The sequence below is a fragment of the Pelophylax lessonae genome (genome assembly GCF_965119305.1).
Source record: "Pelophylax lessonae genome assembly, chromosome: 4".
Lineage (NCBI taxonomy): Eukaryota > Metazoa > Chordata > Amphibia > Anura > Ranidae > Pelophylax > Pelophylax lessonae.
In genome coordinates, this window is record NC_138771.1 from 612,102,653 (window position 1) to 612,130,146 (window position 27,494).

Here is a 27,494-nt window from a genome sequence, read left to right on the forward strand (position 1 = left end):
TCTTCTTAGCGCTACCCCGAGTGTAACTCGGGGTTACAGCTTTTGGCACTAAAATCTTACCCCGAGTCACACTCGGGAATACCGCTAGGAAGGTTAAGGGAAGATGTAAATTGATCAACAATAGAAGGATCATTCAAAAGGGAATCATGAAGCCTCTAGCAATGGGGAGATTGTTCCAAACCAAGTTTGGAGGTACAAAAGGTTACAATGTGGTGATCCGACCAGGGACAAACATGAATGTCTGAGTTAGAAGAGTTGGCTAATAATATAGGGGTGCAGAAAATATAGTCCAGTCTGGCAGGGCGTGGCCTTGCACAGCATGGAGTAAGACACAAGTGAGCTGAGCTCTGCACATTACTCTTTAATAGACCCATCCTGTGCTCCGGAATCCCCCTGGGCTGACCTGGCTGGCTCCTGTAGTGCTCCCACACATACCCCAATCCAGGGGAACGGCTCCTGAACAGGGCGGAGACCCACGCGAACGGTCGTTTTTCTTGGCCGGATACACAATCTAGGTGAGTCCCCGGCTTCGGTCTACTCCTGGAAGTCGGCGGCCATCTTGGTGCACCCACTCGATCTAACATCTCCGGAAGAACTATGCAAGCTGACAAACTGTCATAGATACTCTGGCTACACTTTCATATTGTTTTTGCCTCTGAGAGGGGAGATCACATTCATCAACATTGAGCCAGGACTGTACTATTTTATTTGCACAGATCCAAGCCATAAAATGACCATACACGTCTCTACACATACGGAGAATTACTTTGAGAAGTCACAAGAGTCTTACGAATTGCAAGCTCCAATCAGAGAAGTTCCTCCCCCCCCCCCCTCATACTGCGTGAGAGGCCTGGAGCTGGGTCACTGGCTGGTTTCGGTGACTACCTCGCCACATCGCCCGGTGATCTGATCCAGGTTTGCTCTCTATTGCTGTTTCGTGTGGAGGAAGTGTTTGTTTCACTCCACATGTGTGTTACAAGTTGGTTTTGGGACTACGCCCGCACCAGTTGGGGTAGGTGCTGGGCCAGGTGGGAGGGAGGGGGGACGGTTTTCATAACGACACAATGTATTACGTACTACTTTCACGGTTTGATGGAAAACAGGTTCAGTGGTTTTCTATTTGTCCAGTCTGGGAAAAATATCATGGGAGTGGCAGTAAAATGTGTAGGCTTTCACACCAGTATTATGGGTGCGCCAAGCATCGACCAACTGCATATTGCTAAGAGATCATGATAGGCTCTTAGGAAAGGCTTTTGAGGACTATGTGACACAGCTCCTGTCCAGGACCGGGTGCACTGTCAAGTTGAAATCTCCCCCAACTATAATATGAGGAGACTGGTATTTATCAAGGGTATCAAAAAAGTTAGTAAAAAAGGAAGAGTGAGATTAATTAGGGGCATAAATAGAGACTATAGTGACTGATTTACCACAAATCTTGCCTTTGAAGATTAAAAATCTGCTTTCAGGGTTGCTATAAGAAATAATATCAAAAATGATATTGTTGCGAATAAAGATAGCCACACCCCTTGTTTTATTAGTAAATGTAGAACAGCTAAATTGACTATATGCCTTATTGAAAAAATTGGGGTGTTTATCTGATGCAAAATGGGTCTCTTGAAGTAGGATTACATCAGCTCCCAATCTTTTGTAATGTTTAAATGCCTTTTTTTCTTTTATGAGGGGAGTTGAAACCCTGCACATTGTGAGATAAGATTCTAAGACCCATGACCAGGATTAAAAGGGGAGCCCATAATAATAAACACAATCAGAACAAACTTGAGTATCCATAATATTCGAGCTATATGGAGCAGGTTAACCCAGCTATAGCCAAAAATTAAGGCATCCATATCTCGACCCAGTAGAAAAATATCAAAGGGAGGGACTATCCCACCCACCATCAGACCTGTCGACACACAATTCACATATATCATAATATCGCATAGCATAATGAAGGATAAACCCAATGTTTGGCATATCTGACTTTCCATATATATATATATATATATATATATATATATATATATATATATATATATATATATATATATATATATATATATATATATATATATATACATATATACATGTAGATTACATATAAAAAGAATCAAGAAAAATATTGCAATCATGAGGAATAGGTATAAGAAAAAACCTATCCATAACACTAGATTCCAGAGGACAATAAAGTCCAACCTCCACTCATGGAATCCCATACAGCACCCAAAAAAAGGCAGCAGCTCCAGAAGGAGCCGACCCCAGGCACAAGAATGAGACAACGCGAGCGAAACAGGGGGGAAAAAAACAACGGGAGGGGAGAGAGAGAGACAGCCTATAAAGAAAAACAGGAGATGGCAACCACAGGTAATGAAACCGCATATAAAAATGAGTCAAAAATAATGAGTAATATGAAAAATAGATCAAGCAGCAATCTGGACTAATCTGGATCCATCCACCAAAAAGGAAATATAGACTGAAGGGAAGGGAAAAAGATGGATCCCATTGCCTGAATACAACCGTGAGCTCCAAAAAACAGGAACCAAAAAATAAACTAAATCAGGTAAATAATAGACCAGATTAGCAGAAGAGGAGAATTAATAGTGTTAAGCCGCCAAGTCTCTAAATGGTTGTCTCCATCTGAATTGATCATGGCGAGAGGCCGGAGTGGCCCAAACAGGAGATGGTCTAGGGGTAACTGGATGACGAACAACGTAGGCTTGGCCTCCAACAATCCCAGCTTCACCAGCAAACCCTTTCCTTCTGTTACGTTGTACACCACATAAACTGAGCCATTATGAGGCACCGTGAGTTTAAAAGGAAAACCCCATCTGTATCTCACACGAGCAGATTGCAGCACTGAAGTAACCTCTTTCATTTTGCGATGCTTTTCCAGGGTGCCTGGAAAATATCAGGGAAGATCTAAATCCTGGCCCCCCTCAAACAAGATATTTGAGGTATTTCTGAAAGCCCTCAGGAGGTCCTCTTTAACAAGGAAGTCTTTGAGGCACAACACCACATCCCTAGGAGGTTTATCAGCAAGAAGTTTTGGACAAAGGGCCCTAAGGGTCCTATCACAGGTGAAAAAGGATTGAGATCTGTCTGGCAGAAAATCCAGGAAAAGCTTAGTGACTGCAAGTGTAAGATCCGTGATGGACTCAGGAATTCCCCTGATGCGCAGGTTGTTTCTGCGATTTCTACTGTCCAAATCCTCCACCTGTGTTTGTAGTATATTATAGTTCTCTGCCAGAAGCTCCAAATCCTTCCTGAGATCATTATGGGCAAGTGAAAGCTCATCATGTTTAGTCTCAAGTATATCAGTGCGGCCTCCTAATGCTGCTATTTCCTGAGTTAAAGTATTAGTGGACTTATGCAGTTCTATTTGAATTTTATCAGCCAATTTTTCATACATCAGAGACAGGCTTGCATCAAGATCAGCTTTGGTGATTTGGTGGCTTTACTCACAGTCCTTGTCAGGATTTACAAGTGCTGGAGGTGGTATGTCTGATTCTGCAAGCCACAGAGACTGTGCTCCATCTTTGGTCATCTTTGTGATCTCTTAAGTGCGGAGAAGATAAGTAGTTAAAGAATGCTGCGGCGGGGAGCCCCACCTTTTTCTACCTGAAGGCATGCACAAGATTGTTCTCCAGGGGTGCTGGGTGAAATGGACTTGATTGATTGTGAAATGGCCCTGGGAATCCGGCTTCACTCTCTCCCCACAAGCTTCCATCCAGCGTCGTGCCACACATGCGCCCCCACGAGGGCTATGTTTGAATGAGGATGTACAGGTGATCTGTGTATCCCCATGCAAACAGTCCCATTGATGTCTGCTGGTACACAGATGCAGCCACTGCTCCCAATTTGACAAAGGTGCAGGTGCGTTGCCAGGATACAGACATTAGTATGCCTGTATGAATGAGGCCTAACAGCGATATACATATAAAAATCATTGTGCAATAAAATGAAAGATTTGCTTGCCCAGCACTAAAGATGATTTGTCTCTTGGATGCAACACCCCACACTGCAGCTTACATTACACATATCTGTGGGTCACTAATTGATCTAATTTTATTGCATAGTGATTTTACTCTTTTTACTGTATGGTAAAGGACTGTCGTTCCTCTGAAAAGCAATCTGCATTTGGATTGCTTTTCAGAAGTGTTTAAATGGTGGTGAAGAGGACATATATTGCCTCCTCACCACCTGTTTTAAGCCCCCTATACTGAACTACTGCACTGCAACTTTGTGTATTGCACGCAGTTGTGGGGAAGATGCAGTGTGGCACCATTCACTTGAATGGGTTGCATTTGGCAGATGGTGGCAGGGGACGTAACTCCTGCCTCAGCTGAAAATCAAATTATTGTGGCTGTGGTATCTCTACACCCCAGCTGCTGCCTATGTTGCTTAACCCCCCTGGCGGTATTCCCGAGTGTGGCTTGGGGTTAACACAGTGTACCAAAAGCGGTAACCTCGAGCCACACTCGGGATTACCCCAGAATCACACTCACCTTCCCTGCGTTTCCCAGCTGCACTCCCCCTCCATCCTCCGGCCATCCTCACAGTCTCCCCCCGCTCTGTGCTCGCAGAAGCCAGCACTTGCCTTCAGGTTCGCTCCCCTGCGAGCGTCGCAATGCAGGGGGGTGGAACCGGCACCAAATTCAAAAGTGTAAATAAAATAAAAGACTTGATACAAAGCTGTGATCCTAATGGATTACATTGTTCAAGTCATTTAACTCAGAAACTCACCTACTGACTTTCCCAGTGTCCTGCCTGTGATTTTCCAGTTCTTTGTGCCTGTAAAATTGAGAACGACCATGGCGTCCAAAAAGCGTTTTTTTCACGCAAAAGCACTTTTAGACGACCTGGAAAATAGTGGCAGCAAAACTGAGTAACTTGAAGAGCTGAGGGATAGCGATTTATGGGAGAATTCGTCATCCGGTTCGGAAAGTGACGACGACAGCGACAATTCTGCGACTAAGCTCAGCGATGTGCAGACTTGGTGCTCTATTGACTGCGGTACAGATCAGACAGCGCCCTCAAGATTCCCATTTACAGGTGCAACTGGTATAAAAGTTGATATTGACCATGACAACCCCTTGGCATGCCTCCAATTATTTTTGACCTATGAGGTTATTGAAAAAAATTGTTACCGAGACCAACCAGTACAAAGACCAACAATGCGCTACGCATCGGAGGTTTGCTAGATGCAGAAACTGGGAACCAGTGACCAAAGATGGCCTTTGGAAATTTCTGGGTCTAATAATTCTTCAGGGAGTGGTGGGGAAACCCCTGCAGAAGTGGTATTGGACAACCAATTCATTATTCGCCACTCCATTCTTTGGCACGGTCATGTCAGAATTCCAATTTTCCCTCATAATAAAATGTATGTAATTTGAAAATAATGAAGAATTTGATGAAACTACAAATCCTGCACCAAAACTAAAAAACATTTGGGAAGTATATCAAATGATTATTCAGAATTTTCAATGGAGCTATGTGCCAGAAAGAGACATTAGCATAGATGAAAGTCTAATGGCCTACAAGGGAAGGCACAGCTGGGTGCAATACATTGTATCAAAGATGGCACGATTTGGCATAAAATCCTACATACTGTGCAAATAATTAACTGGCTACATTTGGAAATCAGTGATATACACTGGAAAAGGAACAAAATTTGATGAAAAATACAGTAATTATGGAATGGCAAATTTTTCTGTTCTCTCACTGATTGAGCCATTGCTAAATCAGGGCTATTGTGTAACAACGGACAACTTTTATACGTCTCCTGAACTTTATGAGGTTCTATAGAAAACATAGAATGTGTCGGCAGATAAGAACCATTTGGCCCATCTAGTCTGCCCAATATATCTGAATCCTATGAATAGTCCCTGGCCCTATCTTATATGAAGGATAGCCTTATGCCTATCCCATGCATGCTTAAACTCCTTCGCTGTATTTGCAGCTACCACTTCTGCAGGAAGGTTATTCCATGCATCCAATACTCTCTCAGTAAAGTAATACTTCCTCATATTACTTTTAAACCTTTGCCCCTCTAATTTAAAACTGTGTCCTCTTGTGGTAGTTTTTCTTCTTTTAAATATGCTCTCCTCCTTTACCGAGTTGATTCCCTTTATGTATTTAAAAGTTTCTATCATATCCCCTCTGTCTCTTCTTTCTTCCAAGCTATACATGTTAAGGTCCTTTAACCTTTCCTGGTAAGTTTTTTCCATGTACTAGTTTAGTAGCTCTTCTCTGAACTCTCTCTAGAACTCTCTCTAGAGTATCTATATCCTTCTGGAGATATGGCCTCCAGTACTGCGCACAATACTCCACAACAAATCTGATGCCTATGAAACCGTAAGGGCTTACCGGCGCGACATGCTGCCAATGTTTGGCAAAAAGAAGCTGAAGACAGGAGAAATGGTTGCCTGGCAGAAAGGCAAAATGATGGCACTGCGATGGTGGGACAAGAAAGATGTGTGCCTAATGAGTACAGTGCATAACACTTCCACTGTTATGGTATGCACGAAAGGTGGGAAAGAAGTCATGAAGCCACAAGTAGTGATAGACTACAACAACACCATGGGAGGTGTCAACAGAGCTGACCAAGCAACGACATTCTACCCAGCTATGAGGAAGCAGCAAAAAAAAAAAATACTATAAAAATTTTATATATTCAGACATCTTCTTGAGCAATGCTTGTGGAATGCATACATTCTGCTCAAAAAAATGAGTGACAAGCCTTTGATTCATGCGGCCTTTATTTGGAAAGTTGCCGAACAAATCTTTCTGAGTCACCAAACACCATCAATGGCTGTGAACAGATCTGGACGTCGTGCTGTTGGCGTTGTCAACCTGGAATGCCTGACTGGTCGTCGCTTCATGGACTACATGCCACCAACTGAGTGGGGTGAGAGCAGCTGGCTCAGGCTCTCAGCGACTTTTTTTAATCAAAAACCAATAGGTTACTAAGGTTACCAAAATCCTCATATGCCAGAATACAACTTCGGAGATGATATAATGTATTCTATTGTAAAGTACTTTATTGTTTTGTTTGCGAGCATGCATGGTCACATAATTTTCGTACAAATACTATACTAATTACACCAAAATTGTTTGTTCTGTCATCAAACGAGAATTTTTCATGCTTACCCCTTTGAATAATTTTGCATGAACTGTCATGATAAGCTCTCGAAAGCTGTGTACTAATGATCATATTATCGGACAATTTTTCCGAAAGCGGAATTTTTCATCCGATTTTCTGATCGTGTGTACTAGGCATTAGACATTAGAAGACTAGGTGTCATAATCCAGTCATTTATTACTGGAGCTGGGGGTGATCTAATGTCTGTGGGTCTCCAGCAGGCATTGCTTCTTAAAACATCCTTACCTGTAAATGGATTTTATACAGGCATCTCATCATCTTTATGCCAACAAACTAATTAATGTCGGTGACCCGTTATCCTCAGCTTTTTTTTTTGTCTTTCAGCAAACTGTTTCTTGCAACAGAAACTTGAAGGTCAGCTGGATGCACAGGAAAGGATGAATAGAGCTTGTGGACAAGGAGTGGACTATGGTGAGAATCAGGTTTAAACCCAATTTATTATTTCTTGTTGTGGATACTGATTTATTAATTACTGATGCTGACATATTTCTTCAACAGTATACAGGGCACGAATGGATGAGGTGCAACCAAATGACAACTATGACAATTATGTGATGACCATAGTCAAAGTCATCAAGCTAGGTATGTAAAGAATACAATATTAGACAAACTGATTACTGTGAACAGAGAACAGAACATTTTGTTAAATCCGGCAGATCCCTGGGTACTCACCTTTGCTGTCCTCTGCAGCTGTAAACAAAGGGGTCTACTTTTTTGTTTAATATCTGTTTATTTAGAAGATAAACAAGAAAAAACGGAGAAAATGAATAAGTGGGTTACAAATGATCTTTTGTACATTTTTACCAACCATATAACATGCCTGATAACCGACAGGGTCGGTAGTTTCAAAGTTTTAGAAGAACAGCTGCAAAAACTACCAAAAACTACATAATATTTAACATCTAAAGAAAAAGGGAAAAAGGTTTTGTAGAAAGTCATGTAATAGTGGGAATATAGATGGGGCGGGGAAGGGGGTAGAAAAGAGCAAAAAGGGGGTAGGGGACAAGTGGGAGAAAGAGGGGGTAAATGGAATTGAGAATTGGGGAGAAATGATAAAGAGAAGGATAAATGGAAATGAAGAACCTGAGGACAGGTCAATTATACCATGTTTGTAAACCTCCACAAGAAGGAATACAAAGTAGGAGAAAATATACAAAGAGAGACCAACACAGATTTATTGGTCAGGAGGGTTTAGTACAATTTTCTTATAGCAATAGGAGAATTTAAATTTGAACCAGCAGGCCCATATTTTGGTATGGCAGCTAGTATTGCTTTTAGTAATACAGGTGAGTTCCTGTAGGAGGCAAATTTTGTCACCCTTGCAAAGCCATTGTTCCAATGAGGAAATCGATGGTTGGCCCCACAACGTTGGTATAAATGACTTTGCTGCATTTAGGAAATGAGGGGTAAGAGAGCGTTTATATAGGCCGGCTGGTTTGTGGGTGCAATGAAAAAGTATTGTCCATGGATTAGAAGGAGGGGAGAGATCAGTAATCTGACCTATAAGCTTAAGTATTTATGACCAAAAGGGGTGGATAATTGGGCAGTCCCACCAGATATGGGCATGAGAAGCTAGGTTTCCACAGTTCCTCCAACACAACGGGTAATTGGAGGGAAACATGGAGTGTAATGTCACCTGATGAGGAGTTTGTAGTTTGTTTCTGCCATTTTGGTCAAAATAGAGGAGATATGAGAAAGTAATAACATTTTGTCATTTTGCTTTTCTGAGAGAGAGGACTGTAAGTCCATTTCCCATTTAGTAAGGTAGTCCGGGTATGAGGAGCCTTGTAAAGAAATGAGAGCCTTATAGAACCGTGATACACAATGTAGTGGGGGATCCTTAGAGTTGAATATAGATTCCATGGAATTCAAGTCTTGCAGGTCTCATAGGGGATGAGGTAGGGAGTGGAGAAGTTGGGTCAATTGAGCGTGCCTCCTTTTGTCCAAGAACGTAATTGCCGTAGAGCCCAGGATGGACTGAAGAGGTTTAGGTGCATGGTTCTTGATGACATGATTTAAACAAAGGGGTCTATTAACTTGGATTTTGCCTTTGTCGATTCCTTTTTTTCTCCTAATCACCATGTTAATGACATTTGTTAAAAAAAAAAAAAACCTTTGCATTTTCATTAAATACTTTATTTTAGACCCAGTAATATAATCACTGTGTTTCTGTGTTTCTCTATTTAGTGCTGAAAGATTATGGCTGTTAGGAGGCGTCAAAGTGCTGTATATAGTTTCCTTAACCACTTGCCGACCGCCGCACCACTATTTACTGCGGCGGTCAGCCCCTCACAGGCAAAGCGACGTAGGTCAACGTCGCTAGCCTGTGAGGCTCTAGGGAGCGAGCACGCACAGCCGGAGGCGCACTCCCGCTCAGTCACGGACCCCCCCGCGTGTGTGCCCGGCGGACCCGATGTCCGCCGGGCACTCGCGATTGTCCGTTACACCGGGAGAAAGGCAGGCGGCTAATGTAAACAAAGCTGCCTGTCATTCTTCCCTGTGTAAGAATGGAGATCATACGGTTCTGTTATGTAGAACCATTGATCTCTGTTCTTACACCTCAAGCCACATCCAATCACAGTTAGAAGCACGTCCCTAGGGACACACTTAACCCCTCCCTCTCAAAAAAAAGTTAACCCCTTCACTGCCAGTGTCATTTTTACAGTAACAGTGCATATGTATGGCACTGATTACTGTAGTAATGTCACTGGTAACCCCAAAAGTGTCAAAAATGTCAGTCAAGGGTCCAATCTGTCCGCCGCAATGTCGCAGTCCCGCAAAAAAAATCGCAGATCGCCGCCATTACTAGTAAACGCAATAAATTTTGCGCAAACCAATCAAAATACGCTTTTTGCAATTTTTTTTACCAAACATATGTAGCATAAAACAAATTGGCCTAAAATGTTAAAAAATTTTGATTTTTACATTTTTTTGGGGAATTTCATATAAAAAAATTTGAAAAATATTGTTATTTTTGCAAAATTGACGCTCTTTTGTTTATAGCGCATGATCAAAAAAAATCGCACAGGTGATCAAATACCACCAAAAGAAAGCTCTGTTGACGTCAAATTAGTTTAGGTATAGAGTCGCACGACTACGCAATTGTCCGTTAAAATCACGCAGTGCCGAATCGCAAAATAGGCCCTGGTCAGGAAGGGGGTAAAATCTTACGGGGCTTAAGTGGTTAAAAAACATTCCTCAAGACTAGAGCCCTTAGTCCTGATGCAAGCAAGATGCTGGCTTTGGAAGGAGTTATGCAAAGTTATACAAATGTATAAATGTCTTGATGGGTGAAACAGTCTGGAAGAGTATGCATGCAGACTTCCCCATAATAATGCCCACATATGATTCTGAGCCTCCATGACTGAATGAACTAAAATCCAAAGAATGAAAGGGGTGAGCCAGGGAGGGCTGGGGAGGAAAGGGCTAGATAATACCTCCAGCCAGGAAATTAGTTGAGCTCTACTGTATATGACTTGCTTCAGCTTCTAATGCACACTTTGAGAAACCCACAGTGGGCAGTGAAATCAGAGTAAACAATTTCAGTACAGGAGATGAGCCCATACAATTGTGCAAAATGGAAGGGAAGTGCAGTTTTAAATATATATAATCTTATGGAAAGGTTGTTATTCAAATTAATGATATGGGGGGCAGGGTCTCCTTAAAAATACACAATGGTTGAAATAGTGAGTACAACTTGAGCATATAGCAAACAAGATAGCATGTTTGTTGGGATCAGAGTTCTTGTGTATGTTTGATTTAGAAACTGATGATAGGATTGGCTTTGGAGGCTGCAATGTCACTCCCATTAGGGCACCATAATATGTATTCTTCTATAACTATATGGTGGACCATTGGCATAGTTAAGTTAGTTTTTTCCTTATGTAAAATGAAGTAATCGGATTAAATTCATTAATTTACACAAATGTTACATCAAAACGTTTGCCTATCCCTGCTGCCACTTAACATGTCCACATATAAGCCATAGCCCTAATAGTTTTTACACTATAACCATTTGTTTCCAACTCACCCCGTCCATTGACATTCATTGAAACTGCACTCAAACCATCTCAAATGTGTCTGTAAACATCTCTAATTTATATGTAGCAAATTACAATGGTCAGAATGTATTCTGCTCACATTTAAAAGAACAAACTTGGTTTTATTGGTTACAGAAACCAAAAATTAGTACTTAAATTATTCTTGAACAAATGAGGCTGGTAGTTTGAAATGTTACATGCATTTAATAGTTTGTCTAATAGTTACTATTTTAATACATTTTTTTTCCTTCTTCATTATATTCTCCTGTTTATGTTTTTAGCAACAGGTACAGATGAGGACCCTGAGGGCAAACAACGTAACTTTGTCAGTCGCACTGAGTGCCGTAAATCCTTGGATTTGAAGAAAGGACGGGAGTACCTTATTTGGGGAGACAGGGGGGACCTTTGGGGCCAACCCGATGGGTAAGATCCTCCATCCACAAACTCTCATAATAAAGCACACTTGTTACAAATAATTCTGTTTTGGCAAGAATCTACCAGTGCAGCTTTGAGAATGGATTTTCTCAAGCATGAATCATGAAACTTTGATATAGTATCTTATCAATACACATTCAATGTCCTCATCGAAATACATTTTCTGAAATTGGCTAAAATGTGTTTGCTAATTAGATGTTAGTAATTATCGTTTTTTGGGGTATTTAATGGCTAAGGACTATTGGTCCAAATAGAGTTCCTTTGCAGTGTGGAGGGCAAATCAATATTTTTTTTTTTTTTTTTATGTGTTTTAAGTTTTAAGATGACCATAAAAATTAGAAAACAGTCAGACAAAACAGTAAGACGTCGGCAACGTTTGCTAAACAGTACAACTGATGTGTAGAGATGTCCCAAACTGTTCGCCGGCGAACTTCGCATGTTCGCGTTCGCCTCTGCGGGCGAACATATGCGATGTTCGGTCCGCCCCCTATACTTCATCATTGAGGCAAACTTTGACCCTGTACCTCACATTCAGCAGGCACATTCCAGCCAATCAGCATACCCTCCCTCCCAGACCCTCCCACCTCCTATAAAAAAGCAAGGGCAGCATCCATCTTAGATTCATTCTGAAGCTGCAGTGTTAGAGCAGGGAGAGTGCTGCTGCTGCTGAATTAATAGGGGAATCATTAGCTAGGCCAGTGTTCTGTGTCCTTTTTAGGGCTGGTATATCAGTCTGCTTTTATTTATTTTTTTTCTATATATTTACCAGGCATTTTTGGAGGCAGGCATGACTTTTTTTGGATTAGTGTCGGTGGGGGGGGGGTCTAAAAAGTGTACCTGTGATGTTTCAGCTCTGTAGCATGTCCAGAACGAGAAAAGAAAGATCATATAGGTGTAAAAGGAGGGTCCCACCATCCCTGCTCTACTTAAACATTATCTTTTTTTCTGGTTCTGAACATGCTACAGAGCTGAAACTTCACATGTACACTTTTTAGACCCCCCAGACACTAAACTACACAAACAAAAAGTTCTTAAAAATTGTCATTTTTGATAGAGAGCCAATTATTGGGAAAAAAAAAAAATTGCTACAGAGCTGAAACTTCACAGGTACATTTTTTAGACCCCCCCCCCCCCCCCCAGACACTAATACAAAAAAAGTCATGCCTGCCTCCAAAAATGCCCGATAAATGCCTGCAAGAAAAAACGCTGTAGAGAAGCCGTATTCCTGTTCTAATAAAAATTATAAGAGAAATGCTAATTTTTTGGGGGTTCTGGACATGCTACAGAGCTGAAACTTCACAGGTACACTTTTTAGACCCCCCAGACACTAAATCCAAAAAAAAATTTTTTTTTATTTTTTTTTTATTTTTTATTAATGTTTTCAATAATTGGCTCTCTATCAAAAAATGACAATTTTTAAGAACTTTTTTTGTGTGATTTAGTGTCTGGGGGGGGGGGGGGTCTAAAAAGTGTACCTGTGAAGTTTCAGCTCTGTAGCATGTCCAGAACCAGTAAAAAAGATAATTTTTCAGTAGAGCAAGGATGGTGCTTTTTTTTGTGTGATTGATAGTCCCTGGGGCATGACCCAGAACCCTAGGTACTTTTTAGGGGCATTTATTGGGTTTTAGGGCTTTAAAATTGTGTTTTTTGATTACAGAAGTTCGAGTCCCATTGATTTCAATGGGGTTCTGAAATCCGGGCCGAACTTTTGGGAGGTTCGAGTGTTCTGGTCGAACTGAACTTTTCAAAAGTTCGATTATCCCTAACTGTAACCCTAATACTATGTATCAAATCCGAACCCTAACCCTATGTATATAACCCTAACCATCTATATTTAACCCTAGCCCTAACCCTAACCTAACCCTAACCTCTAACTCTAACCCCCTAATGCTAACCCTAGGTATCTAACCCTAACCCTATGTATCTAACCCTAACCCTAAGTATCTAACCCTAACCCTAACCCCCAATCCTAGCCCTAGACAAGCCCTAACCCTAACCCAAACCTGACCCAACCCTAACCCTAACCACTAACCCCTAACCTTAACCCCTAATCCTAACCACTAACCCTAACCTTAACCTTAACCCCAACCCTAACTCTAACTCTAACCCTAACCCTAAACTATAACCCTAACCCTCTAACCCCAACCCTAACCCGCTAACTATAACCATAAACCTAACTGTAACACCCTAACCCTCTAACCCTAACCCTTACCCTAACCCTAATCCTAACACTCTAACCCTAACCCTAAGTATCTAACCCTATCCCTAACTCTAACCCTAACCCTAACCTTAAGTATCTAACCCTAACCATAAGTATCTATCCCTAACCCTAAGCCCTAACCCTCGAACCATAACCCTAACCCTTACCCTAAACCTAACCCTAATCCTAACGCTCTAACCCTAAGTATCTAACCTTAACCCTAACCCTCCAACCCTAACCCTAGCCCTAAAAATAACCCTAGCCCTAATTCTAACCCTAACCCTCTAACCCCAACCCTAACCCTCTAAACCTAGCACTAAAAAAAACCCTAACCCTAGCCGAAAACCATAGCCCTAATGCTAATCCTAACTCTAACCCTAGCTCTAGGCCTGACCCTAACCTTAACGCTAACCCTAAGCCATAACCCTAACACTAACCCTAACTTTTAACCCTTAACCCTAACTTTTAACCCAAACCCTAAACTCTAACCCTAACTCCAAACCCTATCCAACCTTAAAACAAACTCTATCTAACCCTAACCCCCCCTAACCCTAACCCTAAATCCCTAATCCTAAATTCTAACCCTACCCCTACCCCTAACCCTCTAACCCTAACCCTCTAACCCTAAGCACTAAAAATAACCCTAACCCTAATTCTAACCCTAACTCTAACCCTAGCCCTAGGTCTGACCCTAACCTTAACGTTAAACCCTAAGCCATAACCCTTACCCTAACCCTTAAAGCCCAGTTCCTGTCCCATTTTGGTCGGTTCTGGTCTGTTTGCGGTTGTTTGCGGTGCATTAAACGGGGAGTTGGGTCTGTCAGAGTTTGGTCTGTCACTGTGAAGCGGGCGTAACCCTTACACTACCTGATTGATACAACATCATACCTGATCGTATACACACACTGGATGTTTTAAAGCACGTTATTCCAAACAATTTAGGAATGTTAGGTGATTTATGCCCTTTATGGATTAAAACCCGACTCTGCGTCAACTACGTAATTTTCCATGGGAGTTTTGCCATGGATCCCCCTCCGGCATGCCACAGTCCAGGTGTTAGTCCCCTTGAAACAACTTTTACATCACTATTTTGGCCAGAAAGAGTCCCTGTGGGTTTTAAAATTCGCCTGCCTATTGAATTCTATGGCGGTTCGTCCGGTTCGCGAACATTTGCGGAGGTTCGCGTTCGCCGTTCGCGAACGGCAAATTTTAGGTTCGCGACATCACTACTGATGTGTTCCCTGAGAATGTCCATCAGGGTTGTGTGGTGAACTGCTCCGTGGAGATTGCATTGTTGACTGTCTTCTAATGTCTATGGGCACCTCGTGTTATAAAACAGTCCTAAGAACTTTTATTGTAACTCAGTTACTGGTTGGCCATTTTAATTAACATAACAGCTTTTAAAGTTACAAATGGTGATAATATGTGGATTTCAGGATGTTAAAGTGGAACTAAATCCTTCCTCATTCCAATGGTGCCGTGGTTCACTGGCTGCTGTCATCTTCTCTCCAGTTACATCAAGGTGACATGTTTTCTGCCTTTTGATTCGGAAAATGACGTCATCTCATGTAAATGCTTGGAGTGTGTTGGCAATGCCCATTAAGCTGCGCATGAGCATCTCAGCATGCATTCAATAGAAGACTGTAAGCAGGTAGGAGCTGCGCATGATCATCTCAGCATGCATTCAATAGAAGACTGTAAGCAGGTAGGTAAGTGTTTGTTATAAAAGAAGAGACATCGCCTATCTCTTTTGAAATAGAGAGCCACCTGCTCACAGTTTTTTAGTGGTCAAATTTAGTTCCACTTTAATGAAAACCTATACTTTTTCTCCCTCTTGTAAGCTTAAAGAGGACCTGTACTGTGGACATTGTGTCCAAAAAGGTGAGTATTGGGCAAAGGATTGGTCACTAGTAGCATCTGTAGGTTCATTGCAGCTGATCATTATTCCATTACTATACCTCCCAACTTTTTTAGATGGGAATGATGGACACCTATTAGCAAAAGTATGTAGGCATAGGACACACCATCTTCCACATACAATTAAAGGAGAATTGTTTAAAAAATATTATTAGGTAAACCTCCAAGTGCCTTTTTTTTTTACCAATAATATTCCTTTTTTACTGGCTTTTGAAATTTACAAATGCAGAAATGTATAAATTGGTAGTGATGGACGAACATCGGCCGGTTCGCGAACGTCAGCCGCAAATTTTCTCAAAAGTCTGCGAACCGCGAGTTCGCGGTGGGCCCCATTGACTTTAACTTTAAAACATTTAGGTCATATTTGCAGCCACAAAATACTTACTAGCTGTTCACAAATAGTTCCAGCACATGGACAATGTCTTAACAGAAGTATTGCAATTGGAAAAGTTGCCCTAAAATTATTATTTTTTTTTTACAGCAAAAAAATGTATTTTTTTTTTTCATAAATCATCCAGAACTGACAGCAGCCGGTAAATACATGTCAAATACATATAGGGTTCATTCACACATCTGTAAAATGGGTCCGCATCCATTCCACAATTTGGCAAAACGTTTACAGACCCATTGATTTTCAATTCCAGTCTGAAAAATTAGGTATTCACAGGATAAAAAAGTGTTGGTCAGTACAGGCCCCAAAAATTAGCCCACATGTGTTTATCTGACAGCTAAGAACATTGTATTCTGTGGCTGAAGGTTCATTAGGTAATCACAGGATACAGAAGTAAGTGTCGGCCACTATAGGCCCCAAAAATTAGCCCCCATGGGTTTACTTGACAGCTAAGAACTTAGTATTTGATGGCTGAAGGTACATTAGGCATTCACAGGATACAGAAGTAAGTGCTGGCCAGTATAGGCCCCAAAAATTAGCCCACATGGGTTTACCTGACTGCTAAGAACTTAGTATTTGATGGCTGGAGGTACATTAGGCATTCACAGGATACAGAAGTGCTGGACAGTATAGGCCCAAAAAATTAGGCCACATGGGTTTACCTGACAGCTAAGAACTTAGTATTTGATGGCTGGAGGTACATTATGCATTCACAGGATACAGAAGTGCTGGCCAGTATAGGCCAAAAAAATTAGCCCACATGGGTTTACCTAACAGCTAAGAACATAGTATTCTGTGGCTGAAGGTTCATTAGGCATTCACAGAAAAAATAATTGTCGCCCATGAACGGCCCCCAAAATCTGGCATTCCATGGACATGAAATGCCTTTTATGCCGCTGTATTTAGCGAAGACGAGGACCAGGAATTGTTGTGGGTGGATGGCGGTCTGGCAGATATTTGTGGCCTGTCATGAGCAATTTCAATGAAACATGGTCTACTGGTCACATGTGTTGAATTCCTCAGAGATCCATGCCTCATTCATTTTTATAAAAAACCCCCTGCTGCGCTTAACATCCTTTCGGACAGGACACTGGACGGGAGGCAAGCCAACAGTTCCATTGCAAATTGTGCATGCTCTGGCCAAAGATCAAGCCTGCCCACCCAGTAGTCCAGGGGTTCATCACTCCTCAGAGCGTCCACATCGGCCGTTAACCCGATGTAGTCGGACACCTGTCGGTCTAGGCGTTCCCTCATGCTGGATTTGGAGTACAGCTGTTGATGGGTCGGCTGAAAGAAGGATCTCATATCTGAACTGACCAAGACATCTTCAAACTGCCCTCTTCTTGCAGGTGCTGTTGGATTGCTACCCGCAACTGTCTCTCTGTGACTGCAAATTCCTCTGCCAGCACATGCAAAAGCAGAATGCAGCTTTTCCCTCAGCAAGGCCTGGAAGTGCTGCATTCTGACCGCCCTCTGTAATGCTGGTAACATTTCTGCCATTTTTTGTTTGTACCGGGGGTCTAAGTACGTTGCCACCCAGTACTGGTCCTTTTCCTTTATGCTTTTTATACGGGGGTCCCCCCTAAAACACTGGAGCATGAAAGCCCCCATTGGCACTAAACTGGAAGCGGTGTAGTGGCCTGCTTCCAGCTCATCATCCAGGATAATGTCGTCCTCCTTCTCCCCCCCATCCACGGATAACACCAGGGATCCCAGAAAGGTTTAAAGCATGCTCTTCTTGCTCCTCCTCATCCCCCCCAGCACCATCCTCCTCTAACTCCTCTTCAGACTCCTGTTGTTGACTTGTCTCAGATGGAGTAGCACCCCCTGGGAATTCATCCAACATTGCGACTTCCTCATCTTCCTGCTCCTCAACGGCTTAATCAATGGCACGAAGCAATGCACGCTCTAGAAAGAAGGCATAAGGTACGATGTCACTGATGGCGCCCTGCCCGTGACTGACCAGTTTGGTGATCTCATCGAATGGCCGCAAAAGTCTGCATACGTCCCGCATTAGCAGCCACTGGCAACGTGAAAAAAACCCAAGTTCCCCAGAACTGTCCTGCTGCACAGTTCGTACAGGTAGTCATTAACTGTACGTTTCTGCTGGAGCAACCTATCAAGCATATGCAATGTTGAGTTCAATTGCGTCGGGCAGTCACAAATAAGACGCCTGACGGGCAGGTTGTGTCGCCGCTGAATGTCAGCAAGGCGAGCCATGGCTGTGTAAGATCTTCTGAAATGCCAGAGATTTTCCTGGCCTGTCGCAAGACGTCCTGGACCCCACGGTATTTGGCAATGAATCACTGCCCGACCAAGTTCAGGACGTGTGCCATGCATGGCATGTGTGTTATATTGCCCTGTTTCAGCGTGCTCATAAAATTGGCACCGTTGTCACACACCACTTTACCAACTGTCAAATTGAGCGGTGTCAGCCACTGATATGCCTTTGAACACAAAGCTGAAAGGAGTGCAGGACCAGTGTGGCTCTTGGCTTCCAGGTAGAGATGGCCTTGCGGTTCCCCCGGCGGACGGTTTGCGGCAAATTTTGCTTGTTCGCTACTCGCCAAATTTGCAAACACATGGCGTCGTTCGCGGCGCCCGTATTAGTTTACATTGGGGAGAACTTTGACCCATGACACAGCCGTCAGGTGGAACGGGACAACCAATTGAAACATTCCAGCACATGGACAGTCCCCTTACCCTATAAATAGACCTGAGCTGTCGGCCATTTCACATTCCGCTTTCTGCCAGTGTAGGGAGAGGTCTGCTGTGCTCATGAGGGAGAGTTTGCTAGACACATATAGCAATGTGAAGATCCACAAAAGTCCTTTCCAGGGCTGGTATTTCGGTATAGGTCTACTGGTATCTTTTGAGTTTAGGGAGAGGTATCCAATGGTTGCTTTAGCGGCAGTTAGAGATCGGCTGCAGTGACACAAATTGCTCTGTTAATGTTCACAAAAGTCCTTTTCAGGGCTAGTATGAAGGTATAGGTCCAGTCTCTCTTCAGTATAGGGACACGTTATCCAGTCTGTGCTGTAGGGGCAGTTAGAGATCGTCATCTGCAGTGACACAAATCGCTCTATTAATGTCCACAAAAGTCATATAAAGTGCTGCAATGTCGGTATAGGGTCTATTACAGTCTCTTTAGTATAGGGGCAGGTATCCAGTCTGTGCTATAGGAGCAGTTAGAGATCGTCAGTAGGGATGATCGAACTTTTGAAAAGTTTGGTTCGGCCAGAACATCCGAACTACCCGAAAGTTCGGCCCGGATTTCAGAACCCCATTCAAATCAATGGGACCCGAACTTCGTTAATCAAAAAACACCATTTTAAAGTCCTAAAACCCAATAAATGCCCCTAAAATTGCATAGGGTTCTGGGTCATGCCCCAGGGATTATTATTATTTTTTTTTTTTCCAAAACGGTTTATTGGTACAGAGAATATGGTAATAAAACATACAAACAGTTGAACAATCCAATGAACATTCTCGGTGTTCAAGGTGTAAGTGAAGAAAAACAGGAATGCATATAACAGAGTTTCACTTCCAAATAACAGAATTTAGAAAATTTTTGTATGAGTATGCATAACATAACAGAATAGGTGCGGGTGAGGGATTATTTTTTTGTTTCATCAAATTGGTAAGTGAAAAGCATATTAGAGTTGCAGATTCAGAGATAAATTCAGTTACTTGAATGATATAATTGAATTATGCAGAAGTTAGCTGTAGGTGATAGAGGGGAGAGGTTGGTTCCCAGCACCAACCTCTCCCATGGGATGAGAAGGATAAGGGTAGAGAAGGGGTAGAGGTGATGAATGTGGGGGGGGGGGGATTGGAATAATGGGAGTAGTGACTCAATATAAGAAGGTAAATGTATAGGTGACGATTAGGGAGTTGTTGTTAAGTTTGAGTAAATGGATTAAAGGGTTACATGTTGCTGTATTTTAGGTGGAAAAGGGGTCTTCATTTCATAATTGAGATGTACGTGTTTGATTCTCGGAATTTGTTCCAAGGATTCCAGGTGGAGGCATATTTGAATAGTGAGTCATGGGAGATGGCAATGAGCTCTTCCATCTCTGCCAGTTTGTTAATTTGCATGATCCAGTCTTTAAGGGAGGGGACCTGTGGGGAGCCCCAGTGTCTTGGTATACATAGCTTAGCTGCATTGACTAGGAACATACTTAAGGATTTGCAGTAGTTTCTATTGGCGTGAGGTTGTAAATGGAATAGGTATGAGAGAGGTGAGTATGGTAGTGAAGTAGGCGTTATTTCATGAATAATGTTATGTGTTTGTTTCCAAAATGCTTGGATAACGGGGCAGTTCCACCAAATGTGAAGCAAACTCCCTTCATTTTCATGACAACGCCAACATTTGCTATCAATGTCCTTGTTCCAACGGTGAAGGAGAGAGGGTGTGCGATACCATCGTGATAGGAGCTTAAAGTTATTCTCTTGGGTGGAGACATTGACGGACCCCTTGTGGACAGCATAAAAAATCCTCGTCCACTGGGCATCTGATACAGTGGTTTGTAGATCAGTTGACCATGCTTCACAAAAAAGGCTATCTCCTGGGATTGTGTTTTCCCAGAGGATGGAGTATAATTTCGATATTAGATGAGGTTTATGGTTCGGATCAAAACATAATTCTTCAAAAGATGATAATTTAATGGGTTTAATGATGTTTTTAAGGCTATGAAGCACAAAGTTTCTGATTTGGACATAATTCCAGAATGGGATCCCTGAAAAATGTGGGAGGGAAGTCAACTCCTCATAAGAACGAATCTTCCCTTGATTAAGAAAATGTATAATCCTTGTGTGGTCATTGAAAGAATTGTGGGCGAAGCGCAAGTTTTTATGACCTGGCGGGAATTGAGGATTGTGTAAAATGGGTGAAAGGGGACCTGGGATGGAGGTGATGTTCTGAGTTCTGTAGATGTTATGGAAACATTTTAAGGTAGGACCTATCAGGGGGTGTTTAAGCGTGTTAGAGGGTATTGATTCAAAAGGACACCAAGGAAGGGTCGCTAAGGGAGAGTGAGAGAAGAAGTTTTCTAATGGCACCCAATCTTTCTCTCTGCCTCGGGTGCTCCATTCCACAATACGCTGTAAATGGCAAGCATATGCATATTTTTGCAAATCAGGGATACCCAAGCCTCCCTTTAGTTTAGGTTTCGTGAGTTGTGTGAAATTGATTCTGGGAGGCTTGCGGTCCCATATAAAGGTTCTGCATTGGGAGCGTATTTGTTTAAAGAATTGTATCGGTATATGTATTGGGAGAGTTTGGAAAAGATAAAGAAATCTAGGAAGAATATTCATCTTAAAAATTGCAGCTCTCCCAAACCATGAGAAATGTGCTTTTTGCCAGGAGGACAGGTCTTGTTTAATATTTTTCATAAGGGTGACATAATTTAGTTCAAATAATGCTGAGAGTCGTTTGGGAAGTTGTATTCCAAGATATGTGATGCAGTCAGAAGTCCATTTGAAAAGAAAGTTTCTATCACATTTCTTGACTAGGCTATTGGAGAGAGTAATGTTAAGGGCTTGGGATTTTGAATAATTTATTTTAAGGTTCGAAAGGTCACGGTATGTTTTGAGGGATTGTAGTAAGTGTGGGATAGAAATGTGGGGGTTGGAAAGGAAGAGAAGGATGTCGTCAGCGAAAGCTGCAACTTTATACTGTTTGCCCTCTATCTCGATCCCTCTTATACCATCATTAGTACGAATGGAATTCAATAAAGGTTCTAATGTTAGAATAAATAGCAAGGGTGAAAGAGGGCAGCCTTGTCTCCTTCCATTTGTGATGGGGAAGGCGTCTGACAGGAGGCCATTTACTCTTACTCTGGCAGAGGGATTATGGTAAAGAGCTAGTATAAAGTTTAGTAGTCTGGGACCCAATCCAAGATTATTCAGTACTGCTTCTAGGTAGTCCCACGCCAGCCTGTCAAACGCCTTCTCCGCATCTAAGGACAAGAAAAAGCCCGGTTTTTTATGCAAGGTCAGATAGTGGTGAATATTTATCGCTTTTATAGTGTTATCCCTTGCCTCTCTTCCCGGGATAAAGCCGACTTGGTCGGGAGAACAGCGGGAAGGGATGAAGGGAAGTAGTCTATTAGCTAAAATCTTCGCGTAAATCTTTAGGTCTACGTTAAGTAGAGAAATGGGTCTAAAGTTAGATGGTTGGGAGTTATCTTTTCCTGGTTTGGGGATCACTGTGACGTGTGCTTCTAAAAGTGATGGGTTATCATATTTAGATGAGGCAAGGGAATTGAAGGCTCGGAGAAAAGGGTCTACCAAAGTGTTTGCGAAGGTTTTGTAGTACACTAAGGGTAGTCCATCAGGTCCTGGACTTTTACCCAGCTTCATCTGTTTGATTACAGTGTAGAATTCATCAGGCGTAAGAGGTCCGTCAATGTCTCCAGCTTGCTCCGGGGATAGAGCAAGTAGGCCGTTTTTACACAGGAAGTCCTTAAACAGTTGTGTTTTTGTCTGGTGGATGTGAGTTGTGAGTGGAAGGATCATTCAGGTTATACAACTTGGTGTAGTACTTTGCAAATTCTTTTGCTATATCTTCGTTTGTATTGAGCTTCCCACCTTGTGTTGAAGTTAGGGAATGGACTATATGTGAGCTTTTTTTTGAGGCCAAGGCTCTGGCTAGGTATTTGCTACTTTTGTTACCGAATTCATAGAATAATTTTTGGGATAGGGTGAATCTTTTTCAGAATTTTTTGTTAAATTCGTTTCTCAGTAATTGTCTTAATTCTTCTAGTTCAGAAAGAGTGGATTGGGCTTTTGATTTCTTGTGTGATGATTCTAGAGAGCTTATTTTTTGTAGTAAAGAGTTGATATAGTTCTGATGGGTTCTCTTACGTTGTGCTGAAAGCTTGAGGAATAGTCCTCAGAGATTGCATTTATGAGCTTGCCATTGTGATAAAGGAGAGGAATCAGGGGTATCATTGAGATGGAAGAAATCTAAGATTTGGGTAGAAATTTTATCTGTATTTTTGGAATCAGCTAGTAATGTGGGATCTAGTCTCCAAGTTTTGGTGAATTGGTTAGTTTTTGGAAGAGTTATTTTCAGTGTGATTGGGTGATGGTCTGATATAAACATGGGTTCGATGGAGGTGCTGTCAATAAAAGGGATATCTTTTTGGGGGATGAAGAAGTAATCTATTCTGGAGTATCTATTGTGAGGGGCTGAAAAAAATGTAAAATCTCTGGTGTTGGGGTGTGTGATTCGCCAAGTGTCATGTAGAGTGAGTTCCTGCAACTGCAGCTTTATTCTACGCAAAGCCGCAAATGGCAAAGAAGCCGTTCCCGTGGAGGTGTCTTCAAGCGGGTTAAGGGCCACATTGAAGTCACCTCCCAAGATCACCACTCCCTCTTGCAAGGCTGCAAGGGAAGCAGACGCATCCCTAAAAAAGGAAACTTGCGCTTTATTTGGGCTGTAGATGTTAGCGATTGTTATTGGAGTTTGCCAGACATGTCCTTTAATAAAAAGGTATCTGCCCTCTGGGTCAATTAAAGTGTCGGAGATTTTAAGGGGCAATGATTTGGACACGAGGATAGACACCCCCTTGGTTTTGGCCAGGGGATTTGTTGCATGTATAATGATAGGAAAATCTGTTGAATGGATTTTGGGGATCTTGTCAGATCGGAAGTGCGTTTCCTGTAGTAGGATCACATCTGCTTTAAGTTTTTTCATGGACAGCAAGAGTTGGGGTCTTTTCTCAGGAATGTTGAGACCCTTGGTATTGAGTGAGACATTTCAGGATGGCGGGTATGGATATTGTGTCTCATTGTGGGTTAGATTTACGTGTAGGAGCCATCTGATTAGATTAATTTATATGTATTTGTTGGGAAATTTATGAGTCACTACTCTTTAATTATTTGGTGAGCAAGAGATTTAGACGTACAGATAAGGATAGGAGGATCAGAGAGGGGGGAGGGCGGGAAATATAGGAGTTGGGAGAAGTAGTCTGACAGTGATTGTAGACCAGCTACAGCACTAATAAAGGTCAGTTAGTGTAGTCCAAGAATGTCTTGAACTGGTTAGGTGCGTGGAAAGATTAGGAAGGTGACACTGTAGTTATGATATCAATAAGGCCTAAGAGAGTTTAAGGCAGTGCCCGCCCTGCAACTCCCGTAATTATAGCCGATATTATTATGCAGTTTGACTGCCAGGGTTGAATAAATCATTGTGTATGCATTAGAGTGAGGATAACTGGACCGAATACAAAGGATCACTGAGTGGAATGTGTAGGAGTGGTATACAACTACATTGCAAGAACGTGAGGATGTTTATTTGTAAATGTAGAGTGGTAGGACTAGTGTGAGTATAACTTTAAATGCAAACTGGAAGGAGAACAATAAAGTATATGTCAATATCTGTTCTCCAAGCCGCAATGTTAGGATCACGTCCCACAGAACAGGCATGTGTAACATGAAAAGCAGAAACATACCTTCAAGTAGAATAAACTGGACAAAGTGTAACAGTCAAGCATATATGAAAGTGGATTATTCGTAATTCAACATCGCCATCTAGTGGATAAATTCCAGAGCAGTTCCTAGAAAATACTGTTAGTCCAACCTTACATAGTATAGTTAGAAAGAGCATGAATAAAACAGACAATACAATGACCAGGTAACTATAAACCTTACAGGAACAAAAACTTGTATTGAAGAGAGCCAGGTGTCCGCTTGAGACCCAAACTGTCTAAACATGAAAAATTCGCTCCTTATTTACTGATATATATTCTTTTTTTTTCTATCAGCATAAGCTGCGAGTTAGGTAATTTTGTCTAAACGCATAGAGTGATACTTCTGGTAGGCAGATTTATAAGAATCGTGGGTAGAAGCCCAACAATAAAGTGTATCACTTTTGAAATGGACAACAGAGATCTGTGTTGGGTATTTATAATAATTAAGGCGTTAAAGGAGATTTGGATTACTGAGAAGCCACTAGAGTCGAAAACAGACACCCGCTCTATCAGATTTCAGTAAGATCAGGTTAAAGAAAGGTGTTTTGCAGTGATGATCATTCTGTTCTTGGCTTCCTATGGACTGGTGAAGAAGGGACGCCGCTTCTCCCTGGGGAACTGCGATTCACCAGGGAGGGTGATCTGTGAGGTGAATTTTTCCTGCGTCTGGAGGCTCTGGCAAAATCTTGAGGGAGTATATCCATGGCTTCATCATGACGGGGCCTCTGCGGAGGGCAAGGGAAGTTCCAATCCGGGATGTGAACTAGAGGAATGCGTAGCGAATCACAAAAGGCTGGTATATCTTCAGGGAAACGAAGTTGTGCTGTGCGCCCCCCCCCCTGGTACCTGCCGAAAGGCAGAATGGGAATTTCCATTTATAGGGTATTTCTTTGTCTCTCAGAATATCAAGGAGGGGGCGTAGGGATTTTCGCTTTTGCAAAGTGATCTGCGACAGATCTTGGAACAATTTAATCTCAGCTCCCTGAAAGGTGATCCTGCCCCGAAGCCTGGCTTTGTTCAGGATTTCTTCTTTTAATTGAAAATTCACCACACAGCCTATTATGTCTCTAGGTGGGTCTCCTTCTCTACCTCTGGGTCTGAGGGCCCTGTGCAGTCTTTCCATCTCAATTTCTGAATCATGTAGTCTTTCTAACAGATCGTTAAAAATGAGTAAGACAGATCTTGTGAGATTAGGGGTCTCAATGGATTCTGGAAGGCCTCTTATTCTTATGTTATGCCTTCTGCCCCTGTTTTCCAAATCTTCCAAGTGTCTATTCTTCAGCTGAACTGAGTGGGAAGTAAGGGCTTTTTGTGCATCATCTATTTCAGATTCGTGTCGGTCCGTGAGGTCTTCCACCTCATCCAGTCTGCTGGTAATGTTCTGCATGTCTCTGCGGAGTTCCGCTATGGCAGAGTTAAAGTTGGATTTAATGTCATCCGCAAGTATTCTCAGGTCATCTAAACATAGAGCCCTGGTTGTATTGGTGGCATTGGGAGGGTAGATGGCAGCAGGTGGCTGAGTGTCATTAGTTGGATGGACGATGGCGGACAGATGGGTGACTGTGGGTGTGGTAATGGCAGCAGATGTATGGATGGTAGCAGATGGATGGGTGATATTAGGAGGAAGGATGGCAGCAGATGGGTTGCTGGCGATGGATGAGGTATGGGGAGAGTCATGTTGGCTCGGGATGCATGTGGATGCAGACATTTTGTTACCTGAGGTTTGTGATGAAGATGGAGTCTCCTTCTGGTGAACTCTGAAGATCTCCGCAAACTGTTTCTCTTTGTGTGCGTCTGGGTCCCTGGGTGATCTAGATCGGCTGGTGGATGATGCTCGGTCCGTTTTCCCCTTGAATGATGTGGTCATTGTTGCCTGGAGTGTGCTGTTGGGAGAGCAGGGCAGCAGTGCACGGTCTCTAGGTGGTCATCTGGTCCTTTATACCAGTGCAAGGGTGAATCAATCCAGGAATCCGGAAGCGGCCGGGTACCGCTATAGGAAAGGCCACAGCTTCACACGTGTGTAGGCCGCTGCTAGTTGTGTATGATTGGTGCCTTTTTTCCTTAAAATCCTGGCTGATTCGGCTTCCCCGATGATGGGATGGTGAAAGTCACTGGTGTTTCTTTTTCTGGTGTAGGGATCCGAGGCAGATGCAGCCGGATGCCACTTTAGGAAAGGCCGCGGCTTCACTCGCGACTAGGCCGCGGCCGGATGCCTGCGAATGGGTGCTTTTTTCTTGGAAATTTTGTGCCTGCTGGGACCTCTGAACGTCGGGAGGCAGATGGGGGTGAAATATTCCTCTCTATGGGGTAGATAGAATGAGGATTGCAGCGGATTCTTACAAGAAGCCGGCGGAGCTCTGTACTCTGTAAAAAAATTTTTTTTAGTCCCACAAAATATAGGCATCCGCCGATGCCTAAGCTCCTATAGAATACCTGAGTCGAGTGTCAGGGCTCAGGATGTTTTCCAGCAGTCAGATTGTCCTGGATGGATACTAGGCCGCAATGGAGCCGGGACCTGTAGTAGGCCGAGATCCTGCCGCTCCGGTCCGCGGAGCTCCGGGAATAAACTGGGGGTATCGGCCGATACCTTGTCCTCCGCTGAGGCAGGGGAGACATTTTTTGGGGTGATCAACTTTTTTTGAGAGGCTAGACTCAGGTATATATACCACTATACACAAGTTCAGATGTTTTGCCTGCCTCCAAAGAACCCAAAAAAATGCCCAAAAAAACGCTAGCGGCAAAAAAAAAAAAAACGCCCAGGTGTGTTGTTGCAGGCATTTTTTGGGGGTTTTTGAAGGCAGGCAAAACATCTGAACTTGTGTACAGTACCACTATACAAGTTCAGCTGTTTTTCCTGACTCCAAAGAACCCAACA

The 27,494-nt window shown here is 42.6% G+C and overlaps 1 protein-coding gene across 4 annotated transcripts in view; it reads left to right on the forward strand.

Moving 5' to 3' along the window:
- Positions 1-27,494, forward strand: part of LOC309553574 (A.superbus venom factor 1-like) — a 1,719,715-nt gene that overhangs the window by 1,296,328 nt on the left and 395,893 nt on the right. For 3 of the 4 annotated variants that reach the window (XR_014225177.1, XR_014225178.1, XM_082254846.1), the window contains exons 37-39: positions 7,484-7,570; positions 7,658-7,741; positions 11,481-11,622. Coding sequence is in view for 1 of the 4 variants with exons in the window: in XM_082254846.1 (XP_082110972.1) it covers positions 7,484-7,570; positions 7,658-7,741; positions 11,481-11,622 (313 nt within the window). In the remaining 3 variants the exon portion in view is untranslated. The remainder of the gene's footprint in view (positions 1-7,483; positions 7,571-7,657; positions 7,742-11,480; positions 11,623-27,494) is intronic. The other variant, XR_014225179.1, reaches the window with a different exon arrangement.